Source organism: Sceloporus undulatus, chromosome 2, assembly GCF_019175285.1.
Source record: "Sceloporus undulatus isolate JIND9_A2432 ecotype Alabama chromosome 2, SceUnd_v1.1, whole genome shotgun sequence".
NCBI classification, from domain to species: domain Eukaryota; kingdom Metazoa; phylum Chordata; class Lepidosauria; order Squamata; family Phrynosomatidae; genus Sceloporus; species Sceloporus undulatus.
This window is the reverse complement of record NC_056523.1, coordinates 133,479,668-133,501,547: the sequence shown is the minus strand read 5'-3', so window position 1 is coordinate 133,501,547 and position 21,880 is coordinate 133,479,668. Positions and strand designations below refer to the sequence as shown.

The following is a 21,880-nucleotide window of genomic DNA, read 5'->3' as shown; positions in this document are numbered from 1 at the left end:
ACATCAGGCCACATTGTAAACAGACATCAAACATTGCACCAGAGGGTTCTGGATCTTTCAGGAAGATCTGGAGCGGTGGTGTCATTAGGGGCTGCAGGGAATGCAGACCGCACCGAGTGACAACACAGAGGCGGGGGACACCTAGTTGGTTCCTCCTGCTCCTGCACAAGCCCCACCACTGCTGCTGTGGGCCCAACAAAGGGAAAGGAGGGGTAAGGACGCATATGCACACACCCTTCCTGCCTATCCCCAGTGGTTTGGCTGGCTTGCCTCAGCTGACCAAAATGCACCCCTCTCGCCTTCCCCGATGCCTCACTTAATGCCACAGCTGGCAGGGTGGGGTACTCCAGGTTGCCACAGATGCCTTCGCCTTTGCCCAGTCACAGTAGATTGGGAGCCAGTTGTGTGAACACTTGGAACAACCCAGTGTGTGTCTCCCCTTGTTTCTCCCTATCCATGACTACGGAGTGTGTGTGTGTGTGTGAGCCCGCCAGCCTGATGGGAACCCTCACCCCATCAAACTTCTTTTGCCCCAGTGTCTGTACCATCTACCAAATGGCAGTGCTGCTCTGCCTCCAGCCACCCAGAAAGTGTGCCAGCCTGTCCAGTCTGGCTGTGGAGGTGTCTATTGGGGCCCTTCCATCAGTGGGTGACACCCTGAAATCTGATGGCCCAGGCAGCCCAAACAAGCAGCCTTGTTGAGGTGGAAAAGTGGGGAGGAATTGCAGAACATCGGGCTGGGGGTGTATTTACACCACAGAGGCACACCAGCCAAGGGAAACGGTGTCCCAGGGTTTTGCTGCATCACCCGGTGGGGCTGCCTGAAGATGCTGCCCCTCAGGGCCCAATAGGGGACACTGATGTGGGCTGGCAGAACACAGCCCCCCCCTCCCGGCCGGCCTGCCTGCCCATCACTTGCCCAGCTGTCTTGTGGCACCCCCACTGTCCTGGGTAGGCATCTAGGTGGCTGGCACCTCCCAGCACTGTCAGACACCTGCACCAGCTGGCACCAACATTAGGAATACTACTGATCTGAAGCAAAACATGAGTTTTTTTAAAGTGTTGTAAGGGGGTATACAGTAAGTTTGGTGCTGAACTGGCTAGATGCCATCCAGACAGTTTGCACCAGAACTGGAAACTGGGCCATGAGCTGCTCTGACTCTCTACCAAGAGGATGGAGGGAGGATGCTTGATTTGGCCCATGCAGTCAGCAGTCTAGTCTTAGCTATCTTCTGATTTATTGACTACAGTCTCCATGTTGATTAGTGAATAAGCCAAGGTATAGGAACTATTTAACTATCTTTTACTGTGGTGGGGTGGATTGAATTTGAAATTGTTGTGACTGCTTGCTGATAGATATAGTACACAGAAATGTAACTGAAAAAACAGGTGATGAAAAACGGGAATGTATCTGTCTAAGTCTTGGGAAAATTCTAGCTGGCAAGGACACTGGACTGGAGTGCTAATAGAGAACAGCTTCTATTATATATCTGCCACTTCACTAGACAATGTGCTGCAACCAGAAGATAAAACATGTCAGCAGCACACTAGAATTGTTCTGATCACAAGCAGAAGTTGTCAAGTGTATAAATGAAAAGAAGCCATAAGTCAGATAGCCATAAGTCGGGGGGGGGGATCTTCTTTTGTCCCAAGAAGATGTGAATGGTTAGACTGGCTTCATAATTTTTAGAAAAATGTAAGAGAAAAGAAAGATAGGATACCAAATGTCAAATGCTGAGAGGACAGAATTGGGAGCAGATCAACATAGAAAAGTAGAGAGTGGGAATTAGTAGAGGGAGGAAGAAAACTGAGGAATAGTGCAAAAGGAATCTGACAAAGAGCAAAGGAAAGAGTATGGGGAAGAAGGAGAAAGCAAAAGGAAAGTTTGTGCTGGCTATATTTTTGCAGCCTTAAGTTGGAGAAAATTATTATCACTTTAGTTCAGTTGCTGTGCATTGCACCATGTGAGACAAAATGCAGGTTCCACTCTTAACACCACAAATACGTATAGAAGGTGATTTGTTGCCATTTTTTAAAAAGTTGTATACATGTGTATCATAGCTCTAAGAAAACAATATTTGTATTTATGGTTGTTAAGAAGTTTTTTGTCTGTACTCTTTTACACTGTCTCAAGAGCCAATAACCAGTTGTCCCCTTCAGACAAACTGAAAGAACAGGGAGGCTAATTTACATGGCTTTTAAATGAAGTAGAAGAGAAATTAATGAAGAGTAAGCCTCTCTTGATAGCCATTTCAGCAAAGAGAAAGTGTTCTCCAAATTTCTAAATGCTGGGGAACAACAGTGGGCGAGGAGTGTTGTCCTTTGCCCTGTGTATGGCCAGTATGGGAACAGGATACACAGCTAGCTAAGTCTTTGGTCTGAGCTTGCAAGAATCATATGTTCACACCACACACAAGCTATGTTCTGAAGTAGAATGAAAATAATGACGGCATCTACAACTGAGCGGTGATAGCTTCACGATGGTTGTTCCAGCACATCATCCTATCACTGTGTCATTGTGTCATTGTACCCATTATTCTTAAAAATAACTTTCCATGTGCCATCCCCATCCCTGAAGAAAAGGGGGAATAAAGTGACATTGCTGGGAGACAGATGGGACTACGAGGGCCATATGCAGGTGTCACCAATGGCATCACTAGGAGGCCTGGTGGCGCAGTGGTTAAATGCCTGTACTGCAGCCATTCGCTCAAAACCACAAGGTTGCGAGTTCAAGACCAGCAAAAGGGCCCAAGCTCGACTCAGGCTTGCATCCTTCCGAGGTCGCTAAAATGAGTACCCAGACTGTTGGGGGCAAATTAGCTTACTTGCTAATTAGCTTACTTGCTGTTCACCGCTATGATCTTTGGAATAGCGGTATATAAATAAAACAAATTATTATTATTATTATCACTAGGGTTGGTATCACCTGCTGCTGTAACTCATGGTGTTACCCCCCTCCTCCCATACCACACTGTAAAGAATCCTTAGAAATGTTCTTTGTACCAATATTACTCATATGTTGTGAGCCAGCCAAGCAGCAGCCTTTCTTCTCCCCAACTCCACCAGGGGCCAAAGGAAGGCAGCAGAGGCAGGGCAACAGCCAGAGGGCATGGCCAGGAGTGGTGAGTTACTAAAGCCACTCCCCCAGCCCTCAAGAAGACCAGCCAGTTAGGCAGAGGAGCCAGCCAAGCAGCAGCCTGCACCTGAGGACCTCCAGGGCCCTACAAGAACTTTGGCCCCGCACCCACGCGGTGCTGGCAGGAGGAAGGGAAGCCGGTGGGAGCGACAACCCTTTAAAAGCCAGCCTGCTGGTCCCTGGGAAGATGCCTGTGCCTGAGGATCTCCAGGGCCCTAGAAGAACTTGGCCCTGTGCCTGCGCGGCGCTTGCCAGGGGGAAGGGAAGACGGTGGGAGCGGCAGCCCTTTAAAACTGTCATCACCCCCGGACCATCTCAGTGCTAAGAGCAGGGGGCTGTGGTTGGGTTAGCTGATACTATCAACAAGGGAATGACGTTTTTCTTTGTCTCCCTTTGTTTTTGGGTGTTGCTGTTTCTGATGGGTATGGGGGTGGATATGGGATGTGGGCTGCTTGATGATGTGGTGGATGCTTATGTCAACGTAATGGGAGCTCCTATTGAGGTAGTGCGGGGCAAGGGGAGCTATGGCGGTAGGAGAGTGGAGTTACAATGGAAAGGAAGGCGAGATTGATGTGTAATATCTGTCTCTCCTTCTATCCACTCTCCTAACCAAAGAGATCTGAGGGTCAGTCCAGCTGTACCACAAACCCTGTTTCTGCTCCTGTGCAACGCCAGGTCCGTAAAAAACAAGACCCACATAATCTATGCTCTATTACAGGATAAGAACTGTGACCTGGCGTGCATTACTGAGACCTGGCTTCGGCCTGAGAGTGAGGCAGTGTGGGCACAGGCCCTCCCAGCTGGGTACTCAGTCAAGGACCAGATCAGGTTAGGTGGGCAGGGGGGCGGTGTTGCCTTGATCTATAAGAACACCCTTTCCTTAACCAGGAACCCTGTCTGGAAAATTGATCACATTGAGTGTATTTACCTAACCCTGAAGGCCAGAGACAGTCTGGGGATTCTGTTGGTCTATCGGCCACCCCGTGCGCTAACAGACTCCCTGGCCGAGCTGACACAGCTGGTCTCGGAACTGGTGTTGGAGTCCCCAAGGCTTCTTGTCCTGGGGGACCTCAACATCCCTTTCAAGGCCAGTCAAAATCCAACAGGTGCGGCTCGGGAGTTCATGACTACCATGACTGCCATGGGCCTGTCTCAATTGGTTTCAGGGCCCACGCATTGTGCTGGTAATATCCTCGATGTCATCTTTAGTACGGACATGGACACTCTGTGGGCAGAGATCTCCAATATCTCTGCCCTGTCATGGATGGACCATTTCCTGGTTGCGGCTCGAATCAAGGCTTCTACCTTAAGCCCCCCCGGGGGTGGAGAACCAATTAGGATGGTCCACCCTCGAAGGTTGATGGAACCCAAAAGGTTCCAAGAAGCCCTAGAGAGTATATGGCTGGAACTGACGGCGATTCTGTTGATGCCCTGACAAACATCTGGGACACTGATCTCTCCAGGGCTATACACAGCATCGCTCCCAAGCGTCCTTTCTGGCCTGCTTCCAAAAAACAACCCTGGTATACGGAAGACCTCAGGGAAAGGAAGCGGGCTGTGCAACGACTAGAGCGCAACTGGCGAAGACACCAGCACTTAGCTGTCAAGGCACTCCTAGAGTCACTTTTGAAGGCCTACGGAGTGGCAATAAGTACAGCTAAACATTCTTTTTATGCTGCATGTATTGTGTCCGTGGAGTCGCGTCCGGCAGAGCTGTTCAGGGTAGTGAGGGAGCTAACACATCTGCCCCCCTCCCTGAACCCTATTTTAGAGCCATGTAAAGCCTGCTTTGACAAATTTAACAACTTCTTCATGGATAAAATCTCTTGGATAAGGGCTGATCTCGACACCAGTATTTCTTCAGAATCTATTAGAGACGTGTCCAGAGCTTCCGTGGACCCTGTTAAACTGGATCACTTTGAGTTTGTTAGTACCGAGGAAGTGGACAAGATCCTTCAAAGTGTCCCTCATGGCTGGCAGCTTGGGGGGGATGCGGTGCTAACTATGTTGCAACACATAATTAACACATCTCTAAGAGAGGGACAATTTACATCTAAATTGAAATTAGCAGTTGTGAAACCCCTGCTAAAAAAACCCTCCTTAGACCCCCTGATTTATAACAACTATCGCCTGTATCGCTGCTGCCTTTCTTGGGGAAGGTGATCGAGAGAGCGGTCGCTTTCCAGCTTCAATTGATCTTGGATGAAATGGATTTTCTAGACCCATTTCAAACCGGCTTCTGGGCGGGCTATGGAGTTGAGACTGCCATGGTCGCCTTAGTCGATGATCTCCGTCTGGGCATGGACAGGGGAAGCGTGTCCCTGTTAGTGCTTTTGGATATCTCAGCGGATTTCGATACCATTGACCATGGTATCCTTCTGGAACTCCAGAGGGAGTTAGGTATTGAGGGCACTGCACTCCAGTGGTTCTGCTCCTACCTCTCGGGTAGATTCCAGATGGTGCAGCTGGGGGACGTCTGCTCCGATAAGAGGGAACTGACATCTGGTGTCCCTCAAGGAGCTATTCTGTCCCCCACGCTATTTAACATTTACATGAAACAGCTGGGAGAGATCATCCAGAGATACAGAGGCGCGGTGTTATCAGGACGCTGATGACACCCAAATTTGTTTCTCTGTGACTCCGACTGATGCAGTGACTAGGGATGGCATCTCACCTCTAAATGCCTGTTTGGAGTCGGTAATGGGGTGGATGAGGGAAAACAAACTCAGTTTGAATCCAGAGAAAACAGAAGTACTGGTGATAGGTTCCCTGGTGGTGAGATTTGCCATCCTGTCCTGAACGGGGTCACGCTCCCCTTGAAGGACTCAGTTCGCAGCTTGGGAGTGCTCCTGGACTCATCGCTCCAGTTGTCATCTCAGGTGGATGCGGCGGTCAGGAGCGCTTGTTATCAGCTTCAGCTGATACTCCAGCTGCGCCCCCTACCTGGACTGGAGGGACCTTGAAACGGTAGTACATGCTCTGGTAACCTCTCAATTGGATTTCTGCAATGTGCTCTACATGGGGCAACCCTTGTACCAAACCCGGAAGCTACAGTTAGTGCAAAATATGGCAGCGAGATTGGTCGCTGGGTGTTCCAGGTCAGACCACATAACACCTATCTTGAAAGATCTCCATTGGCTGCCAATTTGCTTCCGGGCGCAATACAAGGTGCTGGTAATGACCTATAAAGCCCTAAATGGCTTGGGCCCAGGGTACTTGGAGGACCGCCTATCCCCATATAATCTGCCCTGCACACTCAGGTCGGCAGGGAAGAACTTGCTGGAGGTCCCAACGGCACGTTATGTGAGGACCTTGCAACAGGCCTTTTCTATCTCGGCCCCTAGAATATGGAATAATCTCCCAGACAAGCTCCGCTCCACCACATCTTTAGATCTCTTTAAGAAGAATCTTAAGACCTTTTTCTTCTCCCAAGCCTTCCCCCCATGAGATGTCATTTTATGTTTTACCCCCTCTGTCGATGACCTTGCAATGTTATGGATTCCCCTCACTCAGCTGACCCTATTGTTGTTATTGTGATTGTTTTTAAATGCTGTTTTAATTGTTTTATCTTGATGTATTTTTTATCTAAATCTGTATGTCGCTTTGATCAAAAGTTGGAAAAGTGGGATAAAAATAAACTATTATTATTATTATTATTATTATTATTCCCCATATATCACTGAATGTAATGGTAATAACTGTGACATAAACAACTAGCAAAATTAAAGTTGTACCTTTAAATTGCAATATCATACTCACAGCCTAAATATATTTACATGTACATAGCTTCATGTGGTTAAAGTGAAAATTTGTTAAGATGTGATTTTTGAAAGAAAATTTTAAAAGAATATTTTAATATATATATTTTTAAATTTACAACTTTAAAAAACTTGGGGCCTCTCTTTTCACCTCTCACTGAGCCTCACCCAACTCTCCCCATCTCTTCAGCATTTTATAAGGATGCAGACAAATGCCACAGACCATTTCTGCCAAAAGGCAGATATCTGGGCAGCACTGGTGCCATCTCCTCCTCGGGTGTCACCTGATGCAGTCATCACTCCCCAAATCCCCTGAATGATGCCCCTGGGTGCCACCAAATAAGAGCTTGTGTCTCATGGGCTGTCCAGCAAGCAGGACAGACAATGTGTCATCTTATGTCATAAGGGAGAGGGGAAAGACTGATTTTTAAATCAATGTAAATGCTATAGAAAGTCAACCTCTCATTTAAGCTGAGTCTCTCTACTTTAGCTGTCTCAGTCTGACATTGTGTAACATTTTGTTTCATGCCTGATGTTAAAAGTTAGCTGTTTCATCAATATGCCACAGGCCTAGTAGGATATGCAGAGCTGACCTGTCAAAAATCCCAGAACAGGCAATTAACGTGTTCTCTTTACCTCATTGTGGAAATTTTGCTGGAATAATTTTTTCCAAAGAAGCATATGCTTGGTGTGAGAATCACTGTATGTTTTGAAGGTACTGAAAATCAAAGATTATTGCCAGAATTCTGATATGAAATGCAGTTCTTACTCTCTTAATATACCTCTTTGGCAGCTTACAACATCAATACTAAAATGGTTAATATGCATTAATTTCTTTATCTGCAGGTCAAAGGAAATTTTGAGAAAATAAAAATTAGCTTCCTGTCCTATAAAGAAGCATGTCTGAAAATGTTACAGGAGACTACAGTCAATGCTGGTAAGAAAGCAAACCATCTTCAAATGCACTCTTAGCTATGTGCAAATAAACATGTCATTAGCCCATTTTTCTCTAACCTGGTATGCTCTAGATATATTGGACCGAAAATCCCGTGATCCACAGCCAGTTTTGCTGACTGGAAATATGGGAGTTGTAGTCCAACACATCTGGAAGGCAGCATGTTCGGGTATATTGAGGTTGCTTGTAATAGTTTTTGTACGTTGTTAAGAGGGACTGTCTCAATGCCAAAATACATGCTTTACATAGATTTTATCTGTTTTCCCTCAAGACTGGAAGGATTCCAATAGATAAGCCAATATCCTAACACAATAGAAGACAGAAATAAGCATTTGAACTCATACCCATGCTGCATTGTAGGCTATTTATTGTCTTGGTTAGTTAGAAACTGGTTGATTGATTGGATTTATATCATACCTGTCTGACAAAAATGCTGCTCACAAAAATAAAATTCAAATACAAATGAAATACAGTTACAAACAAAACGTTAAATTAAAAACATGTAAAACGTAACAATTAAAAAAAATGAACAGCACTCAAACAATGGCCTGTTACAGAATGCCAAAATAAAGCTGCTTCGGGTCTCTTTGGAGGTATGCTGTTTAAATGTGCTTAGGAATGGAGTGTGGCTTTGGCGCGATCTCCGGACTCTAAGGACCCACGCATCATTTAAACAGCATACCTCCAAAGAGACCCGAAGCAGCTTTATTTTGGCAGTCTGTATCAGGCCAATGAAAAACTGCTGGACAGCAACCCCATTTAATTGCGCAAGGGCTGTCTGAATAAAAAACATTTTTCCCACTAGGGAATGGACAATAGAGAGGGAGCCAGGCTAGCTTCCCTTGGCAAGTACTGATCACTGAGAAGGCTCACTCGTTCATGTTCCTGCCCAAAAAGTGCTTCCTTGATGAACACAAAACCCAGGTTTATGCAAGAGAATACAGTCCTACGTAGGTCTGTATAGGTCATAATGACTAGCATTTTGAATTGCGCTTAGAAATAGAAGCTGTTGAAAGAATCATGTAATGTCCACATTCAACCTAGGTCAACAGTCTGGCTGCAGCATTCTAGACATACTTAAGTTTCTAGACACTTTTCAAAGGGAACCATACATATAGCACATTACAGTACTCCAAAAGCAATGTAGAAAAAGTATGTATCATCATGGCAAGATCAAACATCTCCAAGAAAGGACACAATTGGTTAACTAGCTTTAGCTATACAAATACACTCCTAGCTACCACTGAAATCCAGTCCTCCAGATTCATAGCTGAATCCAGAAGTATACCCAGTTTAGGAATCTGAATCTTCAAGGGGAGTGTAGCTACATCCACTTTGAATCCCTGTTTCCTGATCTGCTTTCCAGCTGAATAGGAATGTCTGACTTGTCTGGATTAAATTCAGAGTGGATTTTAAAAAAAAATCCAGTCTATTACTGAGATTTAGGACTTCATCAGCTTCCTTGGATTTAATGGAAAGGGCACATAGAGTTGGTTGCTGTTAGCATAATGATGTATGGACTCTGATACATCCAAAATATTATATTAACATCATGCATCCAGAAGTATTGACGGAAAGGTTCTCAAAACACTGAGCCCATGTTTCCAGGTTTGTTACCAACAGATGTGAACTGAATTCAAATCATTCTCTGCAAATCAAAAATTACTGATATCTCTATGCAATTGACATGGACTTGAATTGTAGCAATATTTGCTTTGTTTAATATTTTATACTGTATATGCATATGCCTTACCATTCAGCCTGCCACAGGGCCCAAGAGGATTTATAAAAAAAATGGGGTGGAATTGAATATTGAATTAGATAAACCCACAATAAAATAATGAGAATAATTCTTCAGTACTGGTAACTATTCTACAACATTAATGCGTATGAGAGAATTCGACTATGTCATTTGCAAAGATCCTACCAACGTGTACAAATTTAAGATTCCATTTATACATGCCACAAACATTTCAATGACATCTATGAAAATATGGCATTGCTTAAATAGACTCAGGATATCCGGCAAGGGTAAGGCACTGGTATACAAATCTACAGGGATTGTTCAGAGAAACGCAGCCTTTGATTTTCACTGGCTTCTTGCCATCCATTTAGATATGTTCCAATTAAAACAAATGGAGTTACTGCACTGTTAAAGTGGGACTTCTTTTTTATGGTTTCAGACCAGAACTACAACTTGTGTTAAACTCAAAGTGAGCAATGCTGAAAATAGTGACTATGCATGTAAACCATCTAGAAGTCTGTAGGTTACCTGTCTTTCTTTGGCATTACTGGCATTTTTAATGAGATATGCTAAACCTATTCAAGAAACAATAGTCATACCAATCAAACATTGCAATAATCAAATTTAAGAATCTCTATCATTATTCCAAACCAAAGCTACCAGTACTGGATAGATATCTAAGAATTGTCACAGGCTAACTGGCTTAAACTGGCCTTTGAACAACTCTTAGTATAATTTGGGGTCTTGATGTAACACACTTCTATTCCATATGCTCTAGGACAGCTTTGCAGAATCTCTTAACCAGATCACTTAGTGTGTAGCAATGGAACATCACAAAAGGTCAGGCTTTATGATATAAAGATTTTGGTTGAATAAACCACAGACCTACAGGTTATACATTTTGCCCTTCCATCTAACTTCACTGCAAATATGTATGGGTTTGAGGCTGATGAGCTGTGTAGGTGTCCTTGCAAGAGCAGTCTTTTGTCCTCTATTCCCACTGTGGCTGAATCATTTTGTAAGAGAGCATGACAAAGCCTGTCAGTGTGATAGACCAGACACAATAGTTAATGGTGTGGCTGTTTTGACACCTTTAATGAGTTGGATTGAATGAGTGGCATTTACAGCCATGACCTCTGATTAATCTGAAGTTGCTCCCAGATCTCGCTTATGAACTAGAATTGCCACACTATTCTTGCTATAGTTCCCCAGTCCCCAAAGGTTAGCTCACTTATCTCTCACTTTTACTTCCACTGCACATGGCCCTTCGTTTCCAGAAATCCTACTTTGTTTATTCATTAACCAAGATGTTTCTATACTGCCCTTCCAATACATTTGTGTGTGTGAAAAGTCCTCATATAAAACTAGTATACTTATGGATCTTGGATATATTTGTTTTGGTTGGGAGACCCAACGGGATAAAATGTGAAAGTTTTGAGTTCTCTAGAGCCCTTAATCAGGGTACAGTTTTTTTTAAAAAGGACTGGCTGGAGAAGTATGGAAGATCCACAAATGTTTGGACATGATATTTTAAGCCATAGCTGCTCCTAATAAAGGTATCCCAAGTTTGGATCAAAGATTTTGTTTTATCTCTATGGATTGAACATGACCTGCATCTTTTGTTCTGCTCTTTGTATCTTTCATTTCTTTTGCCATGCTTCTTTGACCTACACATCCTCCAGATGCCTGTCTTACTGCGACAGCTTTCCCTTTCCCCCCAGCACTCTCCCTCTGGGCTACCTGTACTATGGTTTATTGCCTTCTGAACTTACTGTGTAATTAGTATTCCCATCTCTCAACAGAGCAAGATTTATTATGATTCAACATAAAGACTCCTCTGCTCAATTTGAATGCAAAGGCACCTTCTCACTCACATACACCCATTATTGCACAGGCTACTCTAGTCAGCAGGCTACCTGATCCTCTTTATACTATTTAAGAGCAACACTCTATGGAATCTTGGGATTTACAGTTTAGGAAGAATGATTTAGAATTCTCACCCAGAGAGCTCCTCTTCTGTCCTGCCTCTGACTGAACTATAAGTCCCAGAATTCCATAAGATGTAGCCAAGGCAATTAAGGTGGAATCATAGCACTATATTTATATAGTGTGAAAGGGCCCCCTGTATCCACCACCCAAGGGTTGTGTGGCTAGTGTAGGTCAAGAATGTAACCTGAAAGGTCTCTGGTTGAGATATAATCTCAACCCCACCCCCCCACACACCAAAAAAATCCTGAGTGGTTTTATCCAATCCACTTTTCTTTTGCCCCTTGATCTGCAGAATGAGACAGATACTTACCAGACTATTTACATGGCTATTTACGGTAATGCTTTATGTGAATGTTGCTGGGGATTTTTAGCCTGCATGAGAACTTCTGGATTCATTTTCTCTCACTCATCTTCATTCATTTCCTGTTGACACACAGCAAGACCGTATGATTTGGTCATGGTAATCAGCAAGTGTATTCATAGTTTATTTTAAAAAGAAGAAGAGGTATTTTATGTAAAAGCTGCACATCATCCTTATTTTGATGATTACTCATTTCTGAACCTTTTAACCAATCCTTTAGCTTCTTAAGAACATCTTGAATTTGCCTTCTTTCATTCACCTCAATTCATTTGCTGTTAGTTTGTGGCAAGACCACACGTAATGGGGTCAAGATAATAAACAGTGAGCTTGTCACTTTTTTAGTCACACATGTTAGTCACGTTTTCTTGGTTCTGTTTTGTTTCCTTTGGTTGGTTGGTTCAGATAAGTGCAAATTCAAAGCAATCTATCTAGGTAGCTGCTTTCTTTGCATCCAGCCATCTTGACTGTAGTGGCGAACCTATGGCACGTGTGCCCTCTCTGGCACATGAAGCCACTTTGGAGGGCATGTAGAGAGATGAGAGGGTGGGGGGGAAGAGGAGGAACAGCTGTGTGCCTGTTCCTCCTCGTCCCCACCCTCCCAGGCCTTTAGCTGTCTATGGGGAAGTCCCGCCCCTAGAGGTCCCGCCCCCAGATGGCAGAAGTCCCATTCCCCTCCTGGAAGTTCTGCCCCTGGAACTGGGTAACACACGGTGCTGGAATGCCATCAGGTTTGGGCACTCAGTCTCTAAAAGTTTCACCATCACTGCCTTAGGAGCAGCAACTGAGCAGCTGGCTGAACAGTGACTGAGAAGCCTCTCACCTGTGCCAGACTTGCAGCAAAGGCTGATGCAGGCAAGAGGCTTCTTAGTCATTGCTCCCTTTGCACCCAGTCACCCTGGAAGCAGCAACATAGAAGCCTCTCACTCATGCTGCTCTTCTGGGAAAGGCCAATGGAGGCAGGAGTCCTCTCAATCACTGCTCAGCCAGCTGCTTGGTTGCTGTTCCCAGAGTGACTGGGTACAGACTTCTCGCTGGTGAAAAAGGTCTCTCAATCCTTCTTTGTTGGATAGAAAGGGGCATTGTGGGAGGGTGTGATGGAGTTTTACAGAGATCACATGCTTTAGACTGGAGACTGATGTGGACAGGGAAAGGAAGATATTTTAACTACAGGAGCTGCTCCAAGGTGAAGGGCTCTTTTCAAGAATTGACCCCAGATACTCTACCTCCTCCTTCCCCAGAGGTATGTCTTCCTCATACAGCTTCAAGTGCCCCCCCCCCCCAACACACACATCATCGTTGTTTTTTCTACTGCCTCTTTGCTTAGCTAAATGGTGCCACTCTGGGCCACAAAAGTAATGCCCTGCACCCAAGCCTCGCAAGTTTCCCAAATGCCACCACCACTACTGGCAAAAGATATGGCTAAGGGAGTGAGCACAGACAGGCAGGTGAAGAGTGGGAGACACCACCACATAAAGCAATCACTGAGACTGCATTCAGGTTTTAAGGGACACTTTAAAGGGACACTTTCATGCAATTGTCATCCCCATCATGACCTTAAAGGTTCCCATTGTCTTTCTTGCACACCAATAATTTTACTGAAGGCCCCCTACTGCCCCTTCCCCCTCACCATCCCTCAGGATCTTTCCACCACCCCCTGGAGGGCATACCAGCCACTTTTGGGAATCACTGGTTTAGATGATTGTAAGAATTTTAGTAAAGTAGGCAAATTGTGTTAAACTGCTTTATTTTGTGCATGTGGCAGCAGCCTTTGCTTAGCGTGAATGGGCAGTTATTTAAAATAACCATGAGGGATGTGCACAGCTATCAAGTTCAAATGCATGGACTTTCTCCTCCCTTTCACATCCTATATTTATGCATAAAGATTACCCCCAACTTTTCCAGTTAAAATATAGAGTTTGGCATATACTCGCTGTATAAGACTACCCCTCTTCCAACACACACCAAAGAAAAAATAAAAAAAATCAGATTTGATTTCAATATGGTAATTTTAATTCACATGCTTATGACATGCAGGTACTTAGCAGGAAAACTTGTTGTATACAAAGCCTGCTTGGATTGGTCAGCTCTCCTTGCCTGCCCAGCCCTCCCTGGCTCCAAGACTATCAGAGCAGTAGTGCAAACACAGCTCTTTTTTCCATACCCCGGGCATCCTGGACGCCTGCAGCTTGTTCCGCCTTTCACTTACACCTTCCCAGTGAGGCACTCCCTCACCTCGTCATCAGGACCGTGTTAAGTCACTTCTTTCCACGAATCCTGACGAGTGGATTTTCTTCTACCATACTTGTACAGCACCGTCCTTGCTGCTTTCATATGGTTGCCGCATATGGTAGGGATGCGGCCACGGCCGTTTTTGAGCTCCCACCACCACATGCGGTGACTGCAGATTCTCCAGTCCGGCTCGGAAGTTTCAGCACCTGCCCTATAAAATGACACCCAGTGTATATGACGACCCCTGACTTTTGAGAAGATTTTCCTGGGTTAAAAAGTAGTCTTATACGCCAGAAAATACAGTACTTTAATATAAGCAATGCCAAATATATCAAGTTACAGATTTCAGCTATAATTAGTATGGCTTGGTTCAGACATGCTGCATTCTTTGGTGATCAATTGCAACCAACTTTTAGTTGATGTTTCAAAACAAACATTCTCTTTTTCTCTCTCTTTCTCCTTTTCTCTTAGGAATATATTGCAATGGGACTTTTGATCAATTTGCATGCTGGCCTCATTCACCTCCAGGAAAGGTCTCAGTTCCTTGTCCATCTTATTTACCATGGCTAGACAATGGTAATGTAAAGCCAGGAAACAGATGTTAATTCCAAAATTGTAATGTACTGTAATACTTTTTCTTCCAATCCAGAGTCTGGTGTTAGATATATAAGAGGAAAATATATAAAAACAAAAAACAAAAAACAAACAAAAAAACAAAAAACAAAAGGGAAATATGGAAGGATTACAAAGAGAAGATGGCATTGTCTGGATACCCCCAAAGAGTTCACGAATGTGGCATTCCAAAGGCATATTAAAAGTGTAGTCTAGTGCATAATAAAAGTGGAGTCTAAAAGTGTCTCTACTAGTCAAATATCAAATGTAGACAATTATTGAGAATTTGGCATTCTCTGGTTCTCTGGCACAGCTATGATAACCCAAAACCTGATCTACCAAGTGGCTTTACCCGAATAAGACTGCAGATCTAAAGTGATTTCATGCAAATCGCTTCTGGCATTAATGAATCCTCTCTGTTCTGGCTACAAGCAGAATTACAACTTACTTTCCACCCTACTGGGGGACATTGTGTATTTTCTCTTAAGAGCTACACAAGACTGTTTTGCACATTCTTCTTTATTCTGTCCACATCCACATTTGCTTCCATCTTTATAAAGAGGTATGATTTTGAGATAGGTAATGACATAATGGAGAACTGGAAGTTCAGCACATATTCACAATGCCTTCTGTGATGACTGGTATATTTAAGACTTTAAAAATAAAACCCATTATTTTAAGTGGTGATGAAACCCATTTAAAACAAAAACAAAAAACAAAAACAAAACAATGATTGCATGTCCAGTGTGAGTCAACTCCACAAAAAAATTAAAGCACATACAAACATTTGGAGGAGAAAAAGCCAAACCTTATATTGATTCTAGCCACAAATGGGTTGGCAGATGGATAGGACCAGATCCAAGCATCAACCAACTTGTCTGTTGACTGCCGGAAATGGAAGTCAGGAAGGAGGGATACCAGGAACATCTGTGTGCATGGCTGGACATCCCATTTCCACCAACACCCACCCAACGGTCATAAAGTTCCCTTTTACAGGGCACCCAAAACAATGTCCCAGATCCCGGCTGCATGCCAACCATCCCTGAAGTTTGACAAGGCACGGAAAGTTGTAGCAGTAATGACAAGGATGTTTTACCAGTGCACAGAAAAACCACTGAAGCTGAAAACCTAGGGTGGAAAGCAGAGCAGGTGTTCTGGATGAAACTGCCTAGGAAGGAGGACACAGCAGATAGTAAACCTCTGCAGTCAACCAGAGTGAAAACTGAACTTGCATGATGGAGGCCCACGATGTTTGCTCCTGCCCCAGACTGCAACTGAACTTGTAGGATGGAGGTCAACCATACTATGCTCCTGCCCCAGACCTCATGGTGAGTCTCACAATGCTGCTATTACCAGAAACGTCTTTAGAATGATGGCCAAGATCCTGCACCAGAGGCTGTGATTTGTAACTTGGTAATGTCTCAGCTAGATCCCTGACAGGACACACAACTCTTCTAGTGAACTGCAGCTATATATACTGGGGTGTCTTGCATGATGTCTCGTTGTGCAACAGAAGTTCCCACTGAGCAACAAGTCCTGTAGCCTTCTAGTGCCCAATGCCCAATGGGTCCCATAGCGCTTAGAGGCCCATTGTTCAGTGAAACCCATGACACAACAACCACACTATTGGCTCTGTGCAACAGTCCCTAAAACGTGGCCAAATCTCTGCTTTCCCTCCTGAGAATATGAGCATTGTGCAACATTGCAGTCAGCCTTTACATAATCATAAATCAGATTAGGATGACATAAATACCTGACAGGTTGCCAGACAATTTTTATAAGCATCAGAAGTATTAACATATGGCACTATAATGCCACTTTAAAGAAAAGGGGAGAATAAAAAAAACAACAGAAACCCGTTCCTTTCATCCTGATCTCCTTTTCTTCCCATTAAATTATACATGTGTGTGTGTGGGTGGGACTAAATTTTGTTAGAATTTCCTCCAGTGCATTTCTCACATGGTGGTAGCATCCCATGGAGCCAATGTAGGAGCACCATCTGTCCTGTAAATTTTATACCAGTTGGGAAGACAAAGTCTTGGGGGTTAAGGGCCCATGCTGCAAAGGAACCCATGAAATCATGAGACTAGGAGATGGCAGATAACCAGATCCACTTAATCAGAATTCTCCTTTTAATCTTCATTGTTTAACGATGCTCACAATTCCTAGACTTTTCCTTTCTACAGTTTGCTGCCTTTTCATTCTAGGCCTTTATGGACTGCTGTGTAAGCAAGTCATTTTAAACATGAAAAAAGAAAAATGAGGAGGACACAAAATCTGCCCACCCTCCATGTAAAGCCCACTGCCAGATTCCCCACATTCATACAAGTCTCAAAGACCAATGCAGTTTTCCTTAAGATAACAACTGTGGAGTCTTCATGGATCACAAACTGGGAACTATTGAATTATACCATCTCAATTAATGTTTCCCCACCCCAAGTGCAATTCATTTTAAGCACAGAGAAGGAATTAAATGAAATATAATCATATCCCTTGGAAATGAAGCTCTGGGGGGGGGAGGCTTTTTTAAAAAGGGAATTTGACATTGTTAATCCATTGATAAATATTAAGCTTTCTACAGTTACCTCCCAAATAAACAGACATTACAAAGAGCCACCTACCCCAAGCCAAGTCTCTCTTTTTCTGGGGGTTTCAGGCAAAGATGAAAGGGTGACAGCATTAAACCCTGTCTAAAAAATGAAATGTGTGACTTGACCTCTTAGCCTTTGTCTGTTTACTTTTAGGAAGTGCAGGAAATATATACAGAGTCTGTTTGGACCAAGGGATTTGGCAAAAAGTTGAAAACTCCACCGAAGACGTTTGGATGAACCGCTCAGAATGCTTTGGGGAACAGTACTTTAACAGAAATGTGAGCAGGGCTGCCTTTTTATGGTTTATTCCACTAACCTGCTTAATCCTCTCTTGAAATCCTTTCTCAGTCAAATAGTTTTAACCCAAGTACTTCACCTATTAGTGTGTTTGTAATTCAGACAAGACGTTGTTTCTGTTGCATGAAATTGGTAACTTTAGTATCGGATGTGGTAGGGGTTAGAAGAAAAGAGCAAGAGCAAGGCCCAACTGTCATAACCACAAAAGAGGACATGGCACTGCAAAATGAAGGACAGTAAAGAAAAATGCAGGACATTACAAAATAAAAGCTAAAAACACTCATATAAATTCATTTCATTTGATTTGTTTACAGCTATATTACATATACTGTACATTTTATTATTTTTCTGATGAAGTTCCCTTTGTTAAAATACTTTGTTGGTTTGTAATATAATTATAGAACTCCAAGCAAGACAAAGGCTTAAAATTGTATTTTACTAGCAACAAACCCTTGACTGAATCTATATTTAAACAGGCTGCCAAGTAGACAAATTTCTCTAAAGAGAACAGCAAAAATTGTGTTACTTAATGTGCTGCTTAGTGATACTCAAGTGAAGGGCATTTTGGAATTTCTCCTGGACAGAAGATTGAAATGTAGGACATGTCCTGGAAAAGGAGAACGTCTGGTCACCCTGGGGAGTGGGGTTAAAAGAGAGTTAAGTCATTCATTCCTCTGACAATTCTTCTTTCCATGCAGCCCAAGTGACTGCATGTGAGCATCTGTTCTAGCCACACAAAATTATTCCGAAATAGGACAAAGTTCTCCAAGAGCAATGCAAACATTTGGTTTAAAAATATCCCACCTTCTGGCCACTAGTTGCATGATGTAAGTAGAAGTTTTCAAAACACTGACAGGACACAATCTCACAAAGCCCAGAGAGAGTATATGGGATGTTTTCCAAAATGGTCCTAGAAAAGGTGAATGTGGAAGTCCACCAGGAAAGGATACTTTTCCTATTTGTTTTTAAAAGACTATATCTCTCTGTCCCTCCATCCCTTCCCCATCTCTGATTCTCTCTCTCTCTCTTACACACACACACCACCACCACCACCACCACCTACTGCAGCATCAACAGAATGTACTTCCACATGCATACAAAGGTGATGAGAGCAGCGTCACTAGGGTTAGTGTCACCCAGTGTGGTAACTCATGGTGTCACACCCCATTGACCTCATCCCATACCACATTATACAGAATCCTTAGTAATGCTTTTTGTACTAATGTCACTCAAAATTTCCATATATCATTGAATGCAATGGTAATAGTTGTAAGATAAACAGCTATTTAAATTACAATATCATATGCACAGCCTAAATATACAGTATTTACATACACATAGTTTTATTTAAATCTGGTAAGATGTGATATTTTAAAATAATATTTTGAAAAATAAATGTATTTTTAAAAATTAATTAATTTTTTAAAATGTAAAATTAATTTTAAAAAAACCCAGGTGCCTTGCTTTCCTCTTCCCACTGACCCTCTTCCCACTCACGCCATCTCTTCAGCATTTTAAAGGGACTCAGGAGAATGCCACAACCCCAAAAGGCAGATGTTTGGGGAGCAGTGGTGTCACCCCCCCTTTAGAGTATCATCTGGTACGGCTCACACCTACCACATCCTCCTAGTGATGCCCCTGGAGGGGAGGAATGGATCTTCTTTCACTGACTGTCCTGTGTACCACAATGGTTGCTACTTCTGTCCTTCTTATCTGGGAAAATTCTGGAAGGTGACTGGGGAGAGGCTGTTACTGGAGAAAGGATAGCTATCAAGTCCAACATTCTGTTTCTAAGACTGGCTGCACAGGTAGCCCTTTAAATTTACAAACAAGGGCATGAGTGAAGGAACATCCATTTCTTGTTAGTTGCTTCCAGTATCAGAGGACTCATCTTTTGGAACATGTCACTGTTCCAAAATGACAGTGTACCCATGTCATGAATAGTAATAATTATGCCCGATAAGCAGTTTGGGTTACCAAAATAGCTAGTGCCATGCAGATGCACCTGGAGTTATATGCCAGACAGATTTGCTAGAGTCCACAGCTTCTTTCTCAGACCTTTCAGGAACATAATTCCAGTTTTATTTCTCTGTTGTTCTTAGGCTGAAGAACACACGTTGTTTGTCACCCTCAAGAACCTTTACACTGTGGGATATTCTTTCTCTTTTGCTTCCCTTGTCTTAGCATTGTTCATAATGCTACTGCTGAGGTTAGTATGTATAAGCTGCCTTTCAGTAGAATGTGGGGTTCTGGAATTATTCAGTGGTGTGTTTTTCTATTTCCAGGGGCTGGAATTTGCATCTGGGTTTGCAAAGAAATCTGAAGTTCAATAATGATTGGCACCATCATGGCAATATAAAAGAAGCTTCTCTTTTCTCAGTCCAATAACACTGCTGATATTTGTTCTAGTAAGGTCACTTAAACAAGATCTTGAAATCTATACTGCTCTCATGTATTGCAGCACCTGGTAAGGTTGGGCTGGTGGTCTGTTGACCAGCCAGATATTCTCAATGGTCTATTTGTAACTTGAAAGACTGTAAAGTATCCCTTGAAGTCAAGGATACTCAGTAGCTTGGAGAAATAAAAGTAAAGGCTTTATATTATAATAGGATCTCCATTCTTAGAAAGGAAAGTTACTCAGGGAGCTATTCTAATTTAGCTACATCTCTAGGGGAGAGATGAGAGAGTTCTGGGAAGAGAGGAGGAGTGGAAAGATCTCTCAGAGCATCAGTTTACATCACAGAGGGGAGCAGGATAGATAGGGAGGGAGCTCATTGGAGGTCATTCAAACTACCTAAGTAAGAGTGCTACCCACTCTGGCACATTAACTCTTTCAATGAGGAGCATTGTTGCATTTCTAACAATATAAGGGCCAAACACGATGTTAGTTATGGAAAATTGGATTTCCATCCCAGTGTTTCCTTGATCAATAGTAGTATGAGAACAGAGGGATCCTTGCAGGAGAGACTCTGTGGGTGATATACAACTGACTTGTAGAACTAGAATGAGTCTAGTCCATCCCGTTGCCAATGCAGGAAATCTACTGCTGTGTCATCACTGTAATTCCCCTGCAAATGGGAATGTCAATTCTTCTCCCCCACAGCTAGGATCCCAAACCAGAAAGGGAGTACAGTACAGCCAGGGAGCATTATGGACAGAAAGGGGGAACTTGCAGGCACAGTTCCCCATGGAAAGAGTGATATTTCAGTCCTTCCCAACTGATAACCTTTCCCAGTAAATTCCCAGCCAGTCTCCCATTATCATAAATGGGATCATCCAAGTGCCAAGGTAAGGTCTGTTTCCACTCTAGAAGAGTCTGTCTTTTCCTACTGCAACATGGGTTCATCTGATAGCAGTAGGAGCAATGCAGACTCCTTGTTCTCCAGCCCTGCAGGGGTCAAGGACATACCTGGAAGGCTGGGTGTATGTGTAACTATACGAAAGCTATATTTTAATCCCTCCAAATCTAAGATAAATACTGAAGAAAACTGGATAATGTTATGAGACCTCAGCCTGCCTTAATCTGCCTCCAGACTTAGGGATGAAAATCTTTACTTATTGTGCGCTACTATAGGAAGGCACCAATCTCAATAGTTCTCTTGCTATTGGGCTAGAAGAAGAGAGAGCCTGCATTGATGGTGGTGGTGGTGGTGCAGCAATTTGGACAGGTTTTTTGCAAACATTTCAGGGCAATTTTTTGCAGAAAAAACATTTGGGGGTTGCACAAAATCCTTTTATGCACAAAACACAACAATTGCTTTGCTATTGTTGTTGTTGCTGGAGGAAAAACATGGGTTTTTTCATTCTTACACAGGTGAAAAAATTTGTGGCAGCTGACATCATGTTTGTTTTTAAATGGAGCGATGTCTCAATCATTTGTGAATATTCATTATATCGCTAACCTGATACAGACAAGATGAATAAACAAACAGACACAGACTTTTATTTAATACCAGACATCAGGGGCTGCTGGAGGCTTTCATGTCAGGGTGTGGTGAATCTGCGGTCCTTTCACACCACAGAGTTATAGCACTATGATTCCACTTTAACTCCCATGGCAACCTCCTATGGGTTTTCAGTTTAGGAAAGGACATTTAACAATCCCAATCAAAGACCTCTAGTGCCTCACCATAACCACAAATCCCAGGATCCTATAGGATGTTGTTGTGGCAGTTAATGTGGAATCATAGTGCTATAAGTATATAATG

At 43.2% G+C, this 21,880-nt stretch overlaps 1 protein-coding gene across 1 annotated transcript in view; it reads left to right on the top strand.

The window, feature by feature from the left end:
* The window catches only part of GLP2R (glucagon like peptide 2 receptor), a 65,759-nt gene that overhangs the window by 24,660 nt on the left and 19,219 nt on the right, over positions 1 to 21,880 (top strand). The window contains exons 2-5 of the mRNA XM_042449524.1: positions 7,741 to 7,831; positions 14,644 to 14,748; positions 17,529 to 17,653; positions 19,775 to 19,881. Coding sequence (XP_042305458.1) covers positions 7,741 to 7,831; positions 14,644 to 14,748; positions 17,529 to 17,653; positions 19,775 to 19,881 — 428 coding nt within the window. The remainder of the gene's footprint in view (positions 1 to 7,740; positions 7,832 to 14,643; positions 14,749 to 17,528; positions 17,654 to 19,774; positions 19,882 to 21,880) is intronic.